This window comes from Chrysochloris asiatica, unplaced genomic scaffold (genome assembly GCF_000296735.1).
Source record: "Chrysochloris asiatica unplaced genomic scaffold, ChrAsi1.0 scaffold00238, whole genome shotgun sequence".
Classification (NCBI taxonomy): domain Eukaryota; kingdom Metazoa; phylum Chordata; class Mammalia; order Afrosoricida; family Chrysochloridae; genus Chrysochloris; species Chrysochloris asiatica.
The window spans coordinates 4,351,972-4,370,484 of record NW_006408756.1 but is presented as its reverse complement, the minus strand read 5'-3'; the positions used below and the strand labels follow the sequence as shown (position 1 = coordinate 4,370,484).

The following is an 18,513-nucleotide window of genomic DNA, read 5'->3' as shown; positions in this document are numbered from 1 at the left end:
ATACAACCTTGTCGCACACCTTTCTTAATTTTAAACCATTCAGTGTTCCCATGTTCTGTTTGAACAACTGCCTCTTGGTCCAGGTACAGATTCCTCATGGGCACAATTAAGTGTTCCGGAATACTCACACTTCACAATGTTGTCCATAGCTTGTCATGATCCATGCAATTGGAAGCTTTTGCGAAGTCAATAAAGCACAGGTAAACATCTTTCTGGTATTCTCTGCTTTCAGCCAAGATCGATCGGACATCAGCAATGATATCCCTCATTCCACACCCTCTTCTGAATCCGGCTTGAACCTCTGGAAATCTCTGTCAATGTATGCTTGCAGCCATTTCCATATTACCTTTCGTAAAACTTTACTTGCATGGGATATCAAAGACATTTTCTGATGATTTCCGCATTCTGTTGGGTCACCTCTCCCTGGACTGGGCATAAATATGGATCTTTTCCAATCATTCGGCCAGATAGTTGTATTCCAAATTTCTTGGCAGAGATGAGTGAGTGTCTCCAGTGCTGCCTCACTTTCTTGAAAGATTTCAGTTTTGATTCCATCAATTCCTGGTGCCTTGCTCTTTGCCAATTCCTTCAATGCACTTTGGACTTCCTCCTTCAGTATCATTGACTCTTGGTTATATGCTACCTCTTGAAATGGTTGAACATTAACCATTTCCTTTTGGTACAGTGACTCTGTGTATTCCTTCCATCTTCTCTTGATGCTTTCTGCATCATTCAATAATTTGCCCAGAGAATCTTTCAATAATGAAAATCAAGGTTTGATTTTTTTTCTTCAGTTCCAGCTTAAGAAATGCTGAGTGTGTTCTTCCTGTTTGGTTTTCTGATTCCAGATCTTTGCACATTTTGTAATATTTGTCTTTATCTTCTCGAGCTGACCTTTGAAATTTTCTGTTCAGCTCTTGGACCTCCTCATTTCTTCCATTTGCTTTAGCAGCTCTACACTGGAGAGCAAGTTTCAGTGTCTCCTCTGGCATCCATTTTGATCTTTTCCTTCTTTCTTGTCTTCAATTTTTGGTGCCCCCTTTCTTCCCAGGAGTTTGTTTCCAGATCTGTACAGATTCCCTCTTGTCTATTTTATTCCTCACACCACACCTCTAGAGAAAGCGTGTTCCTATACTTAGATCCCACACCTTTTTTTATGAACAAAAGACGCACATATGGTAGGTACCACTTCCATAGTCCTCAGCTGCACTCAAACTTTTGTACTCAGTGGTGGTGGTGGTGGTGATGGTTATGTGCTGTGGAGTCACTTCTGACTTATTAGCGACCCTGTACAGGGTTTCTGAGGCTGTAAATCTTTTCAGGAGCAGAAAGCCTCATCTTTCTCCCACGGAAGTAGACACATGGTATCTGGGAGCTGTCACCCTTCTCTCTTCTGTCCTCCTTATGGTTCCTTTTGCCTGTGAGCCCATCACACACACCTACACCTCACAGAGAGTCTTCGTCTGCAAATGGCATGACAGCTCTTGGTGAGTTTTCTTGGTTGACAAATCTCTACAAGCATGTGGTTACTGCTCACATAGGCTCCCCTTATGTTACTACTGAAGGTAGGGGCCACACTAAGCTGCTGCCTTTTCCAGGAGTAGGTCCTTGCTGGTCCTCTACAATCCTGGGTGGGTGCAGGGGTGTGTTCTTTTGCTATCCTGCAGATCTTGGAGCCGATGACCTCAGCATTGATTGAGGCATTTCTAGGCAATACGGCCTACAGTCCTGTGTTTGTTCCTAGCTTGTTTCATGGATGCTGGCCACTCGTTTGGGGAATAGCCCCTTGACAATACATCAAGACAGCTCTAAAGGCTTGGAAATGAGATTTTGTGTGTTAATTTGTTTGCCTCAGTTTGATCCTGTGCAAGGGGGCTTCAAACAGTTCATGGGAAAAAAATCCATTATCTGTTCATTCTCTTTTTCCAAGCCCTTTTTGAAGTTCCCTTGGACATTTACGGATACCTTTGCAGTTGGCTTAGAGCTCCTAATGAGCAGTGTTATATGAGGTTTTGTTTGTTTGTTTTTTGTTTTAGGTGAGGTTTACTACAGATTTACAGAAGCACAATGATTCATTTTATGAGTTCTGACAGCACATACCACATGTAAATGCGCCAGGTGCTGTGGGTGAGAACCTTCTATTTCGAGTGGATGATGAGGGATTTTGTTACAAACCCCTTCCATTCATCAACTCAGCCACTGAGTGTCTGGATAGTCACGTGACAGGAGCCACTGAATGTCTAAAAAGTGCCTCATTCCCAGGGATTGTTTACGTACAGAGAGTATTTCAACCAACGAAAAGAATCCAAGGTAAAAAGAGAAAACACAAAGCATGTCCAGAGAATGTAAGAAGAAATTCTTCAGGCTTAGAATCAGTTAATGGTCATCAGTGTAATAAAGGGCAAAACGGAATTGCGCATCAGTGGTCTCTAGGATGGCTTCTGTTACCCAAGCTCCCAAAGGTGAACGGTCCACGATGATACACTTGAGTGGATGAAGTGGGTGGGTGGGGCGGGGCGACAGTTTTGGGAGAGGACATCATTAGGCATCCAATTACAAAAAGGTAAAGGGTTTGTGGTGGTTCTTGGAAACATTTCGCTTCCAGAATGCCACAAGCAGTGTCTGTCTCCTCCCCTTCATGATGGTTTCCCGTATGACTGACAGGGAATCCCAAACTCCACTTGGCACTTCTAATGGAGTGGTGAGGTTAACAGGCACCCAGTGTTCACTATTTATTTATGCACAGAGTACCATTTGCAATAGCCTGCCAACACTCCGCATGTTTGTTATTTGACATTATAATTATTGCACTTTGGTTTTGTGTACAATAAAGTAGAATACATGTAAAACTTTGTGAGCTAGTGTTGTTACCTCACACACACACACATACACCCTGAGTTTTTCTGGCATGGTTTTGTTTTCTTCCTGGTTAATTCAGTGAGATGTTTAGGATGAAATTCTGTTCCAAATCTCTTAAGTATAAACAATATAATGACAAAAACCCAGTGTTTCGTTGCTGAGTGAATCTGAGAAATGCTGCCCTACATTTCACGTTTCCCTGTATCGCAAAGACATGTTGGGGAGGCATGGTTATGAGAGCAGAGTGGGCATTCAGTAAGCATACAGTTAAGATAATGTGATCAAAGTAACTCATTCCTCAAAGGAGTGTATCCAGTGATGAGCAGTCTCTTTCAAAGACCGCCTGGTCAGGAGACAGCATCATCCCAGATAACAATTTGAGCAGCTGTGGGGAAAATTCTAGACGTCTCTTTAAGGTACCCTCATCTGAGTCAATAGTGCTTAGCGTGGTGTGGAAGAAGCGGGGCAAGGAGGGCGGGTGTTTAAAATGAGTTTGGTATGGTTTCAAAAGCAACCATGCTGTCGGTTTTAAGTCTTTAGTTAAGAAAGTGATTATTTTTGCATGTTGTATTGTTTTTATTTTTTGTCCACCAGGTGGCGACTAAACCTTTTCAGACTGAATTTATCCTCTGGGGCCTCAAATCAGTTTTGTTTTCTGGAATCAAATAAAAATGAGACAAAAGTGGACTGTTTGACTTGGAGGTGCAGAGTGAGCTTCCTAATGTTATTGTACGTGTGTTGTTGGGTGCTATGATGGATCCTCTCTAATGCATTGAAACTCCCATATTGTAAAACACTATCTTCTAGCACATTTTGTCAGGAGGGACCAGTCACTGGAGAAGTACATCATGTTTGGTAAAGTGGAGAGTCGGAGAAAAACAGGAAGACCCCCAACGAGATGGATTGGCGCTGTGGAGTCAGTGATGGGCTGAGGCGTAGCAACAATTGTGAGGTTGGCCGGGGACCGGGCAGTGTTTTGTTCTGTTGTGCATAGAGTCCCTATGAGTCGGTACTGACTCAATGGCACCTAACAACAACAATGTTCTCGTACAGAATGGTGCTCAAGAAAGTAACAGAAATCACTAATTTACATAAAAACAGAGACTCCTGTTTCTTATAATACAGCTTGAAAATCTGTTCTCAGCAATTTGGTGTTTCAAGAATTAACAATAATGACACTGGGGGTTGGGAGACATAAGGAAGAAAAGTCTTAAATATCATATCTTAAATGGATTGTTGTTTCATAATCAATTTGTGGTGAATGTTTTCATTATAGTGTATTGTTGTTGTTAGGTGCCATCGAGTCGATTCTGACCCATAGCAACCCTGAATAGGGTTTCTAAGGAAGCAACTGGTGAGCTTTAACCACTGACCGTGCAGTTCAAACAACTTTGCAGTCTGACGCATTAGCCTGTATAAATGGAGGAAAATACCACCTATAAAATGATTAAACAATTATTCGAAGTTATCTTTGTCAATGTTGTTAGATGCTGTCAAGTTGGTTCCAACTCACAATAACCCAACACATAATAGAATGAAATACTGCTCGGTCCACTCCCGGCCCCACAGTTGGTATGATCAAGCCCCTTGTTGCAGCATCTTTGCCAGTGCATCGTGTTGAAGGTCTTTCTCTTTGTCAGGGGTCCTCTATTTTACCAAATGTGATGTCCTTTTCTAAGCAAATGATGCAAATTCAACTGTAGAACACATAAGATAGCACTGTTTTATGGCTTGGTGGACTAGTGGGTTGTAGGTTTGGCTGCTAACCATACGGTCAGCAGTTCAAACCAACCCGACAGTTGCCCTTCAGAGGAAAATTTATAGTCTCAGAAACCCATGGGAGGAGTTCTAGTCTGTCCTATAGGGTCCTATGGGGTCGCAGTGTTTTTTTTGTTTTTGTTTTAACTAAAGGTTTGAGCCTCTTCCAGACCTACTGAATCAAAATGCATTTCCCACAACTCCTCACCACAGCAAAGCTTGAGAAATACTGCTTGCAGCTTCTCTGTAGTATTGGGAGGTTGCTTCCCACCCACCATTTTATCCAAAGGTTATGGGGACTTGGCCTAAGTGGTCACTGAAATGAGCAGTTTGTCGCCTATGAGCCATCTGTCCATCTGGGTCCCGTTTCTCTTACAGCCATGTGCTTCTGTCCTCAGAGTCCAGGGCTGGACACGGCACTCCATCTCCAGTTGTTTTCACTCACCCCATCATTTCGGTCCCTCACCAGGCTTCCCGCCCCAAACTTATCCCACTTGAGTTCAAGAAGTCTGCCTTGATAAAGTTAAGGAGAAAGGAAAAGGCAGTTGTGCTTCCCCACTTCCTTTGCTTTTGATGTTGTAAATATCGCAATGAAATGCTTTTTGTGTTGATTTACAGGGCTTGTTGCTAGGTTCTGTGGAGTCGGTTCTGACTCAGTGACTGTGGGTGACAATAGAACTGAAATCGTACGGGAAAACATCTCCAGATCTTTCACCACTTGGTTAGCAGCTGAGCACTTAACCATTGTGCCACCATGCTCCTTTTATATGTAGGATGTCAGCGATTGAAGCCCACCAGCAGCTCCGCGGGAGAAAGAGAAGGCTTTCTGCTCCTACAAAGATCTATCGCCGCAGGGAACCTATGTTGTTGTTGGTAAGTGTGGTCAAGTCGGTTCTGACTCATGGAGACCCTGAATAGCAGCTGGTGGGTTTGAACTGCCGACCTTGTGGTTCACAGTCCAATGCTGGTCCTACAGCAGCACTCTAGGAGTCCTAAAAAAACAACATACATGATGTATGTTGTTCAACTACTAATCTAGTTGAAGATGTTCTGATTTTTGAAAAAGGATGTATTTCTGCCTCAACAAAACGATTGTCAGGTTGGAACTTCAACTATCAACCTCTTAAATCAATTTCTATTTCTCTCTCTCTACACGCTCCCTCCCCCACCCTCTCCAGTTCTCCTTTCTGTATATTTGTTGTTGTTGTTAAGTGCCATCAAGTCGATCCCAACCCATAGCGACCCTGTATAAGGTTTCCTAGGAGCAGCTGGTAAGCTTGAACTGTTGACCTTGCAGTTCAAACGGCTTTGCAGTCTGGCACGTTAATCCACAGTGCCACCCCAGGACTCTTTAAGAGCATAAAACATTTAAATATATGAGTAACCAAAGAATGAGCTTGGAGAGTCTGCCATCAATGTTGATGTTAGATGTCATCGAGTGAGTTCTGTCTCTCAGCGATCCCATGTGCTGCCTGACCTCCTTCCAGCCTCACAATTGGCTATGTTTGAGGCCAGGATTGCAGTCACTGTGTTCAGTCCATCTCCATGAGGGTCTTTCTCTTTTTCGTGGACCCTTGGTCAAGCATGATGTCTCCCAGGGACTGGTCCCTCCTGATAACATGTCCGAAGTGTATGACATGAAGTTTCACCAGAAGCAGGAAAAATGGAACTAAAAGATAATGAGTTTTTTTCCACAAATTTTATGACTGCCCTCATACTTTGTTCCTTCTTCTGGAAGTCCATGGTATATTCATTGTTCTTTGCCTACACTATAATTCAAGGGCATCGATTCTTCAGTCTTTCTTGACATTGTCCATTTACCTAGAGCCTCTGTCTGTCTAGGCCAGGGGTGGAGAATGTCTAACCCACGGTCCCTGAATGGCCCATGAAATCATTTGGTCTGGCCCTGCCAAGGCAACCGCAGTTCTAACCATCACGGCGTTGTTGTTGTTGTTGTTGTTAAGTGCGGTTAAGTCAGTTCCTACTTATGGCGACCCTGTATAGGGTTTCCAAGGAGCGGCTGGTGAGCTTGAACCACCATCCTTGCAGTTCAAACCGACCTTGTAGTCCAGTGCTTATCCATCATGCCATCGCATTGTTGCTGTTGAGTTAGTTAATTAAATGTTTGACCAAATAGAGCAGGCTAATTTTTTTAAGTTGATAATTTCATATGGCCCACAAATGATGTTATCAATTTTGGCAGAAAAAAGTTTCTCCACCCTTGCTCTAGGTAAACCAAAAAAGAAACCCAGTGTTGTTACATGTGCTGCAAAGTAAGACTGCTCTACAGGGTTTTCTTGGCTGTAGTCTCTACGGAAGCAGATCACCAGGCCTTTCTTCCGTGGTGCTGCTTAGTGGAGCACAAAACACATATACCACCAGGGATCTTCTTCCCAGGTGGTTACTTGACTTAGGACCTTGTCCAATCAAACAGGCATGCTGTTTGTGCCGGGCATGTTGGTGTGATCCTTCTCCGTGATCTATGGTCCACTTTGACCCGCTTCCCCGAAGTTGACCACAGGCTCTGGTCAATCAGAAGGCCCAGCAGCTGAAATGAGATGCTGGTTTCCCAAGCCTAAACTTGGTCTCACTCTTGACCAGGAGTTCTCCAGATGTTCCCATTTGGTTTCCTGAAATGGAGAGTAAGTACCCCTTCCCTTCCCAATAGTGGGGGACCAGTGCATATTGTGAAGCAAGCACTTGGAGGGGAGGCAGCTGAGGACACTGCTACCACTATTCCCACTCATGACTCGATACATAAATGGTGGGTGTCTGCCTGGGGTGTCTGCCTCAGTTGCTGGTGGCTCTGCTAACAAACCTGGTGATTTGGGTATCTGTTCTCAAATAAGGGCTCTAACCACCCATTCCTGGGCAGGTAGAAACCTTCCGTACCCTGAAAAGATGGCAAATTCACATGTTCAAGTCATCTGGAGTAACAACTCCAGAAACAGAACTTGGAAAAGACTTGGCATCAGGGCATCCTTTGTTAACATGGGTCTTTCAGGACAAAATGTGCCCTGTCTGAATAACATTCATGATGCTGCCAGCACCTGAGGTGGGTCGGGGTCCCCCTCCCCATCCAAAGTGAGAATGTGTAATGTTGATAATTAGTTGTAGGTTATTCCTTCATTTTAATCAAGTAACTTTTAAACCCTAAGCAATCCCATTCCTTCATGAATCAGTCTGAAGGGAGCTGGAAGCTGTTCCTATACGACCATTAAGGTAAAATATCGCTGCTTTCATTACCAACGAGAACAGAAAAGAGCACCTGACTACCACCACTGTGTCAAACAGAGATGGAAAGCACACATTTTGCTTTGATTTGGGGGTTTTCTTACTCACGAAACCAAATAGTCACTCTAAAGTCATCTGTGACCCAAATGAATCCTGCCGGCAGTTTTTCTCTCAAACAAAGTGGCAAATTCTTTCTTTCCTATTGAAAGCTATACTTGCTGAGTTTAAAGTTCAAAAGGTATAGCGGGGTAGAGGGCTGGAGACCATCTTGGGGCCTGATTGATCCCCGCTGATCTTAGTAAAACCAGGAGATCAGGGTTCAATCAACCGTGTTAAGATTACCCAATGGTTGATCTTGTATTCTCCCTGTCTCTTTAAAAGTCTCACTGGACTGACCTTCTTCTAGAATCAAAATGTTCTCCCTAAATACTTATATGGAGGCTTGGTGTGGTGCTGTAGGAGAAGCACCGCAAAGTCAGCAGTTCAAACTCACGAGCTGCTCCTCAGAAACCCTATCCAGTGTGACTATGAGTCAGAACTGACTCGACAGCACGTAAACACAGCAACGTGTAGAAAAACTGTTCAGAATAAACCTAATTCTCAAATGTTGCAGTCTTAACTATTTTTAAGAATTGGAACCAAGGATGCTCAGAAGAGGAAGGGACTCCCGTGCCTTCTATTTCAGATTCAACCAGCACATGCAGGTCTAAGGCCTCACAGCATCACTGAGAAAGGTTGCACTGTGGGAAACTGGTTTTCTGCTCAGTTTATGCTTAAGAAGGTCAAAAATTAATTGGTTTTAATATTAAAACACCAATGTTTTACAAGATAAAAAACAATCTTCTAAACTCAGCGTGCCTCCTTGGTATTCCTCACCTCCCCTAAACCAAACTGCACCAAATCCCTAACTCAGAGTGCCTGACAGGGGCAGAGAGCCTCATCTTTCTCCTGCAGAGTGGCTGATGGGTTTGAACTGCTGACCTTGAGGTTAACAGCCCAATGCCTAACCTGGGCTCCTTCTCGCCTCCCCAGACGGTGATTTTGTGAAGTTCAGCTGTCAATTGCCTTTTCTGCACAGCCTCAGAATGACCAGCAACATTGTTCTAACATCTTGCTGTTCCCACAAAGGTTACAGCTCTGGAAACCCTATACAGCATCGCTGTGAGTCAGAACCAACTCGAAGACACTTAGCAAAAACCGCATCCATAATGAAAGGGTCTAAGGGTAACCTCAACTTGCTTTTGCCCTCACACCTGCCTCCTCCCCCCACCAAAAAAAAAACTAAAGCCAAACACACGCATTGCACTGAGTCAGTTCTGACTTGTAGCAACCCTGTAGCATAGAGTAGAATTGATAGATTTCAACAGCCAATATTTCAGCAGTTGAGTATTTAACCCACTGCACCACCTGGGCTCCTTCGTTGTTGTTATTAGATGCTGACTCTTAGCGACCTTACGCACAACAGAACGAAAAAGTGTCCGGTCCCGCGCCGTCCTCACAATCATTGGTACATTAGAGCCAGCCCATTGCTGCTGCCACAGTGTCAGTCCATCTCTTTGGGGGACTTTCTCTTTTCCACTTTACCAAGCATGATGTCCTTCTATAGAGGTCCCTCCTGATAATATATGTCCCAAGTATAAGAGAAGAAGTCTGGCCATCCTGGCTACCAAGGAGCATTCTTCTTCCAACACAGATCTGTTTGTACTTTTAATATTCTCCTCCAACACCATAACTCAAATGCATCAATTCTTCTAGGGTCTTCCTTATTCCCTGTCCAACTTTCGCATGCACATGAGGTTTTTGAAAATACCATGGCTTGGATCAGGCACACCTTAGTCTTCAAACTGACATCTTTGCTCTTGAAACTTTAAAGAGCAGATTTGCCTAATGCAATATGTTGTTTAATTTCTTGACTGCTGCTTCCATTGGTTAATGGTTGTTAATGGTTGATCTGAGCAAAATGAAGTTTTTGACAATTTCAGTCTTTTCTCCATTTATCTTGATGTTATTTGTTGGTCCAGTGATGAGGATTTTTGTTTTATTTACATTAAGGAGCAATTCATACTGAAGGATGTGGTCTTTGATCTTCATCAGTAAGTATTTTAAGTCTTCACTTTCAGCCAGCAAAGTCCTTAGAACTGAATCAATCTGTCACATAGGGTTTCTGAGTTAATAACCTTTTTGGAAGCAGACTATAATACAACAGCTTTCTGGTGGCTTCCAAATGCTAACCTTTTGATTTATAGCCAAGTACTTTAACCACCATGCATTCTATTTTTTTCCCCTGTTGTTAATTGCTGTCAAGTTGGTTTCAACCCATGGAGACCCTTTATAGGGTTTTTGAGAAGCAGCTGGTGAGTTTGAACCATCAACCTTGCATTCACACTGACTTTGCAGTCCAGCACATTAACTCGCAGTCACACCAGGACTCCATTTTTATCCCTACGCCTCCACAAACGTTCCATATAGTTTAGCTTACCTGTTTACAAGTTCTGAATTAGTGACACTAATTTACTCAAGCTTTTCAGTCAACCGCTATGCAATAGAAGTATCCATTTCTACTCCATGACTCTGTTTCTTTTTCTGGGGGCAGGGCCTACTCATGTAATGACCTTAAAATTACATTTATCACTCTCTTCAATCACAAGTTCTTAATTTGAATTAAATAATATACTATTCAAATTAAACACTCAATGGCATCTCATAGAGCTTTGAATGTACAATGAAATAACAAAGTCTATTTTCCGTTTCATATGTTTAAGAATTGTTAGCTGCTTTAAACTAGGTAATTGTAAGAACAAGGTCAGTTTGAACCGTTGGTTTGCCCAGCAAGGTCGGTGGTTCACACTCACGAGCAGCTCCTCAGAAACCCTATCAAGGTCACTGCGAGTCGGAACTCACTGGAAGATACTTAACAACACCAATGTAAGAGTGAAGGGTCCCTGGTTTCCCGTGGGTAAAGGGCGTTGCTGCTGAGAGGATGGCAGTTGGAACCCACTGGCTGCTCTGTGGGAGAGATGAGACCCTCTGTTTCTGTAAAGATGACAGGAGTGGCAGCCCCATGAAGCAATTCTAGTCTGTCCTCAAGGACCACTGTGACTCAGAATCCACTGGACAGAGTGAGTCATGTGAGGATGAGGTAATGTGTTAAGGGAATCAGGGTTCAGGTCACCCAGACTTTGCTTTAATGGGTGTTCTTCACAACCGTAAGTATTGATATAGTGGAACCCCAGACTCTTCTTCAATGTGTGTTCTTCACAACCGTAAATATTGATGTAGTGGAGCCCCAGATTCTTCTTCTTTTCAGAATTCTAATGTGGAAACCCCCAGGCTGGCAAGAGGCCCTGCCCCCAGAAAAGCTCTCTCCCACCCTTTCTTCCCTCAACTCTGACTCCAAACTGAAAAAGGCAGATTCCTCTAAGCTTCAAAGAGTCTTTTATGGAAATTGCCTGCGGTACCCCATAGCCCTGAAACACGGTTGAGGGTAAAAGAAACTTCTTAGTGCTTTGGAAAAATTTAGCTTTTGCTTTTATTTCCTCTTTTCCTTTATTTAAAAGAGTAATCCTTTTGAAAGTTGTTTTCTAATTTTTTTTTTTCTTTAAGTTTTTATTGTGAATTGAGTGAAACTTTACAGGGCAGATCATCAGTTTTACATTCAACAAATCATACACCTTGTTTCATTACGTGTACCATCAGATAACAGTATTTTCTCTATTCACTTTAGCTCCTTTTTTTTTTTGAACAGTCACGCATATATAATTTGCACCACCAAAGGGCACATTCTACAAGCCTGCCTCCTGGCTGCCAGCACCCAGTCCCTCTCTTTCCATGAATCTGGAGTCCTCAACTGCTCCCTCTCTCCATGTCCCCATCTCTGCCTCCATCTCTGGTGTCGCTGCTTCTCTGGATAGGGTCCTGCTCATTCCCCTCTTCTCCCTTGATGGCCCTAGGGTCCTCTGTTCCTGGCATCTAATGGTTTGTTTTAAGAGGGATGGGGGTTAGAACTCACCCACATGGCTCAGTTTTCAGTCAAGCATAGACCGGTGGTTCAAGCTCACCAGCGGCTCCTCAGAAACCCTATACAGGGTCGCTGTGAGTTGAACCGACTTAATGGTATTGAATAATAACAACATAAATAGGTATAGAGAGGGGACCAACAATGTCAGTGAGGTGTGCACACTGTAGAATGGTCAACCATTCAAGATCCCAAGGGCTGCTTTTCCTCAAGGACAAAATTCAGAAAGGTTGGGAAAGGAGGAGGAATGGAAGTAGGAAGCACAGGGAGGAGGTGGGATTAATGAGGTCCCACTGAGGGGACTGCAGTTCCTGAGTGAAGCCAAGTGTATGAGTTTTGATGTAAATCTGATCATCTGTTCTGTAAACCATCACTCAATTCACAGTAAAAAGTTAAAAAGAGAAAGAGGATGGGATCACAGACAGGAGGGCACACAGTGGTTAATGAAGCCTGCTCCCGAAAGCGATTTGGAAAGGTAAACTCTAATTTGGAGACTTAAAAACAAACAAACAGTCCTCAGGCAGCAACTTCAAAACAGGCACCACTCTGCTTTCAGTTTCCTCAGCCGTCAGCCTTTGGGATCAGATTACCTGCGAAGTTGTTTTATTTTGCCCACACCCTTCTGGGGAAGTCTGTTTGAGGCCAGTGAGGTTTAAACTGAGTGTCAGCCCACCCCACCCTGATAAATGTAAGAAGGGTCAGGAAGAGGGGGTGACTGGGGATATAAGTGGCTGCCCAGGTGGCAGGGGAGCTAAAGGTGAGCTGAAGGTGAGTTCATCTCCCGCTGAAGAGGCTGGGGCTGAGCACCAGGGGCTGACCATGGACTCCAGGGAGCACACCTTCCTGCTGCTGGCGCTGCTGCCGCCAATGTTGCTGCTATTACAGGTGCGCAGGGGTGGGCCCCAGCCCCAGTGGGCTCCACAGCGTGTGTGCTAGCAGGAGGTTTGGGTGGGGGGCAGTGAGCACACTGATAGGACTTGTCATAAATCTGCTTTGTACAGCACGTACCTTCACGTAGGTTCCCGTTCAACCCCAATGCCATCAAGCTGATGCCGACTTCTGGAGAATCTATAAACCCTGGTGTGGATCAGCTCTGGAGTGCTCACCGCAAGGTCGGCCTTTTAAACCCACCAGCTGCTCCTCGGAAACCCTATACAGGGTCACTGTGAGTAGGAACCCACTTGATGGCACTTATCAACCACGACAGGACAGAGCAGAACTGTCCCACAGGGTTTCCAAGGCTGTCGTCTTTAAGAAACTGCACGCACGTCTTTCTCCAGTGGAGCAGCTGGTGGGCTTGGGTCACTTGCCTTTTGATTACCAGTTGGGTGCTGACCCACTGCATCACCAGGACGTATCCACATAGCTTATAGCCATGCAAACTGGAGTTTTCTGAAGAAACTTTTATCCGTGCTTGACCCTGTCACCCCCTCCCGGCTTGCACACCAATTGCCACTGCAATTGCAGTGAGAAAGTCTGGGTGTGTTCTGTTTTCACTTGCAGTCCATGGGTTCATGTTACACGTACATACATTGGTTTTTGTGAAGTACCATCAAGTCGGTTCCAAATCATAGCAGCCCTCTATAGGGTTTCTAAGGAGTGGCTGTTGGGCTTGAACTGCTAACATTTCGATTAGCAGTCCAGTTTGCTTTCCAGGGTTGGGGGCAGGGAAAGACGTCAAGAGGCTGGTGCATTATTATTGGCATCTTCCTCTTAAAACCAGCTGCGGGTGGGAGACTGTGCCCTGGACAGAAGCAAAGACTCTCGGCTCTGGATTGGGTTGCTTTGTCTTCGAACCCAGGCTTATCCACATCCAGCTGGGGGCCTGGGTGTGCTGTCCCTGTGGTCACCCAGGGCCTCTACTTTTACGATAAGTACCAGTTTCCCTTGTTATTGTAGTTGCCATCAAGTGGCCCCTGACTCACGGTGACCCTGTGCACAATGGAAGGAAACACTGCCCCATCCTGCTGCATCCTCCAGATTGCTTGTGAACTGGACCATTAGAACCTATAAGGGTTTCATTGGCTGATTTCCAGAACTAGATTACCAGGCCTTTCTTCCTTGTCTGCCTGAGCTTGGAAACTCCCTGGAAACCTGCTGAGCCTCCTAGTAACACACAAGCCTCCATGACAGATGGGTGATGATGATGTTTTAAGGGGTTTCAATAGAATACTGATGGCAACACCAATCCCTCTTTCCTTGATCCTAGTGGCTCAGCTTTGACTGGTCTGGGATACTCGGCTAAGCCTCCCTAATATTCATTTCCTGACCTGAAAATGTAGCTAATAATTCTGCTCCCCAATAGACTTGTAGCCTTGGAAACCTTATACAGGGTTGCTATGAGTTGGAACCGACTTGATGACACCTAACAACAACAAAACCTGGCGGTACTTCAAGTAAATGATATCATACATGAAAGAGCTCTGGTTTCCTAGGCAGGGTGAAAATGGGTCATCAGTCAGTGCGCCTGCAACAAGCATTTGTGAAGCACCTGATCCTGGTCAGACACTGGGGTATAGCAGTAAACAACACACAGGCAAACAATTTCTGTTTTATTACACTCGAACTCAACACTATTTGCTATTGAGTCGACTCCATCTCCTGGTAACCTCGTGTGTGTTGGAGTAGAACCGTGCTCCAAAGAATTGCCAGCGGCTGCTTTTTCAGAAGCAAATCACCAGGCTTTTTCTGAGACATCTCTGGGTGGACTGGAACCGTCAACCTTTAAATTAGCAGCAGATCACTTAATTGTTTGCACCACCTAGGGACTTCACACAGACTTGAGTGTGTGGGGCTCCATTATTCTGAAGTGGATGCCTCATTTGAATGCTTGGCATTCAGAAAACTTCCATGATCTCATTTTGCCCCATCAAGAGTTGTTCTCCATAAACAGCACAGTCATTTTGTCCAAACACCTGCTGCATCAGCCTGTGCTAGCATGGATTGTAACATACTGCAGACCAAGACCTGTCCCCATCACTGTGCTGCACCTTCCATGGGCCAAACTAGTCTCATCAGGAAGCAAAGCTCCCCTGCTACATAAAGCTACGCAACTGAGCAAGTTCATTTAAGGGTGTTTATCATGCATGTGAGTTATGGTGTTGGAGAAGAATATTGTGCCATGGGGCTGCCAGAAGAGCAAACAGATCTGTGTTGGAAGAAGTGCAGCCAGAGTGCTCCTTGGAGGCCAGGATAGCCAAACTTCATCTCTCATACTTCGGACATATTGTCAGGAGGGACCAGTTGTTGGAGAAAGATATCATGTTTGGTAAAGTGGAGGGTCAGAGAAAAAGAGGAAGACCCCCAATGAGATGGACTGGCCAAGTGGTAGCATCAATGGACTCAAGTGTGGCAACAATATTGAGGTTGGCCTAGGATCGGGCGGTGTTTCGTTCTGCTGTGCATAAGGTCGCTATGGGTCAGTACCGACTTGATGGCACCTAACAACAAATGTCCAAGCACTCAGCTGAAATCCATTGGACCCCACCAGCTGATCCACAGAAGAAACATGTAGCCGTGAGCTTGAGTGCCATCTTGTGAACCCTGGGGGTAACCCCAGTCTGCCTTACAGGGTTTGCTCTGAGTCTGAATTGACTCAGGAGAAGTGGGTTGGGTGTTTGGGTTTTGAGTAGATGTGGGCAGTAGGGGTCTTACTGTGGACTGTACTTCACCATCTAGTGAAAGAGGTTTCATATGGATTGTTGGGGGTCCAGCCAGACCAAGAAATTGTGGTTCCATAGAAATCAGGATGGCAGACCCTTTCGTGAACAAAGGTCTTTACATTTAGTTCTTGTTAAGTGCTGTCGAGTTGGTTCCGAATCATAGTGACCCTGTATAGGGTTTCCAAGAAGCAGCTGATGGGTTTGAACTGTCAACCTTGTGGTTTGCAGCCCAGTGCCAATAGGTGCTGACTTATTTGCTAAATTAGCTACCAATAACCTACTCCACTCCATATCACCCTCTCCGCGCTCCCAGATAGGTTGAGAACCTTGTAAAACCATCTCTGTCATCCATGATGGGTACCCACCAGCTGCTCAGAGGGAGAAGGATCAAGCTGTCTGCTCCTGGAAAGGAAAACTTATACAGAGTTTCTATGGGTTGGAACGAACTCAGTGGCACTTAGCAACAGGCTTTGTATAGTGTGGTGTTGGGGGAGGCCTACAGGCTCTCTGAGTTACCACACTGTGTTCTGTATAGTCTGGTATGGGGGGAGGCTCACAGGGTCCCTGAGTCATCACACTGTGTTCTGTATAGTCTGGTACAGGGGGAGGCCCACGGGTTCTTGGGTAATACCTACACCAGTGACCACTGCCGCAGCCATCTGATATCTTGGTTTAAACGAGGACACTGCCCCTACTGCATACCTGAATGGCTGCGTTGGTGTTCTTCAGAATTCCCCACACCCGGATTTATTATTTTGACCTGAAGCCAAATCACAGAGTCCAAGGCCTGTCCTGCAGGTATGTGATCAGCTGGTCAGCCCCTCCCCACTTTGGTCACTTCTATCCTGAAGCCCAGTGGAAATTCAGTTCTGGCTGTGGCCAGCTTAGCATCCAGGGAAAGGCGAGAGTTGAAGAGAATGAATTTGATGGAATGAGAAGGAAAGCCTGTATTGTCCTTTAAAATTGGAAATTCTGAATGGAGATAGCTTAGTATATTGTTAGCATTTCTGACCGGATTATTCCATTTAGTAATGATTGAATAATTATTTATTCAATTGAATCAGTAATAATTAATCCAACTCTTCATTCAGCAAAAGCAGGGTCAGAAGATTGCTGGGGCTGAGAGAAGCGGAGGAGGAGTTGGCCAGGTGAGCAGGAGACAGAGCAGGCTGCGCTTGGCTGCCATGTCCAGGAATCTGGGCTCTGTCCTCAGAGACATGAAGACCCAGTGGAAGTTTATGCTGAGGCCTACTGGGACCTGTCTGTGTAAAAGGTCCCCAGGCTTCAGTGGAGAGAATGAGTTAGGAGGCGTGGGAACAGGCATGGAGCGACTTGTCAGGAGAACATGCCAGGAGTCTGCGGAAACACGTCACGTGAACTATTGCAGCTGCCATTGAGCCGGGTCAGACTCACGGTGACCCGTGACTGGTCCTCTGCCAGCTCCACCAGTGAGGTGCTGGCGTCCAGAAACCCACTGCCCCATGCTCTCTGCATTGTCCAAAGGGGTAGCCATTGTCCAAAGGAGTTTGATTCCTCGGTTGCCTTCGTCACTTTGAAGGTCCCAATAGCCACCTAGTAGACAGGCCAGATCCAGAACATTCTCATCCTCACAGAATGGTCTCCTGGGCGAGTGGAATGGAGAGAATGCACCCACAGTGAACTGACGTACTAATACCTAGGATCCAAAATTCTCCTTGGATGAAAGTTAGCGTTTAAAAATGGTGTATGCTCAAGTGTTTCAGGAAACACTGCTTAGTTCTTGAAAACTCACTGCAGACACACAGTTTTCATTAACCTGGACAGTGTTGCCCCCAAGAAAACTCACTGTAGACACAAAATTTTCATTGACTTGGACAATATTGCCCCCAAGAAATGTCACAGCTTTGGCCAGAGCAGCCTGACAATTCTGGTTAAAAGCTCCAAGTGTAGAACCTTCTATCAAATGACACGTAGATCCAACTTGGCATTAAGGGGGCTTTCAACTCTCTTAGAAAATAGTTTGGTTAATCCTGATGCAGAAGAAGCTAGCCTCTAGAAAGTCCCCTCCTCCCCTCACGCGATAGAAAGAATTATGTAAATCTTTTGAGGGCTATCTTCTTTGGACAAACTGCCTAAAATTGGCAGGGAAGGAAATACAATAAGAATGCTCAGAAAGTCATTGCTGCAAATATGACAATTTCCAGGCTCCCTGCATCCCCCAGCCGTGCATCTCAAGTGCATTTCTATGGCGTGCATACAGAGAGGAGAGATGAGGCACACATACAATGATGGGGAATTTCAAGCATCTTGGTGGAAAAGTATAAACATTCACCATTTCAAACCTCTTTTTCAACACTCTTACATGGCTGTTGGCTGAGTGGGTCACAAGCTTTCAATAGTCAAATGAACTTACAGAGCTTTAGAATCGCACGTACCAGTAAAGGCATCTTGTTTCCTGGCCTGGATGTATAGAAGGGGAAACTGAGGCCCAGAGAGTGGCACACATAACCATATTCCTAACTGGTAGCAAAAGGAGCTCTGGTACCACAGTGGTTACTAATTTGGCTGCTAACTTCAAGGTTGGCAGTTTGAAACTACCAGCTGTTGTGCAGGAGAAAGATGAGGCTTTCTGCTCCTGTAAAGATTTATAGCCTCGGAAACCCTGTACAGGGTCGCTATGAGCCAGAACAGACTCCACGGCACATAACAACAACAATAGCCGATAGCAAACTGAAGAGACACGTGTTTTAAAAACAGAATTAATGAATCCCTTCTTTTGCAAGAGCTGAAAGTTTCTGTTTTAAAATGGTATTCGTGGCCAGGCCCTTAATTTCACCGCCAACGTTAATGAGGAAGCATGCGTTAATTGAATGGTCTGATGTTTGAGGCTCTGGAGCTCAGAGTTCCAAAAGTCTTCTCCGTTAGGGTACCACAAGGCCCGCTGTGAAAACCCATCAGTTGCTCCTTGGAAACCAGTTGCTATGACTTAGTACCAACTCAGTGGCA

At 45.0% G+C, this 18,513-nt stretch overlaps 1 protein-coding gene across 1 annotated transcript in view; it reads left to right on the top strand.

Moving 5' to 3' along the window:
* Positions 1 to 12,685: 12,685 nt before the first annotated feature.
* Positions 12,686 to 18,513, top strand: part of CDH26 (cadherin 26) — a 43,713-nt gene continuing 37,885 nt past the window's right edge. Inside the window, exon 1 of the mRNA XM_006873399.1 lies at positions 12,686 to 12,751. Within this exon, the coding sequence (XP_006873461.1) occupies positions 12,686 to 12,751 (66 nt within the window). The remainder of the gene's footprint in view (positions 12,752 to 18,513) is intronic.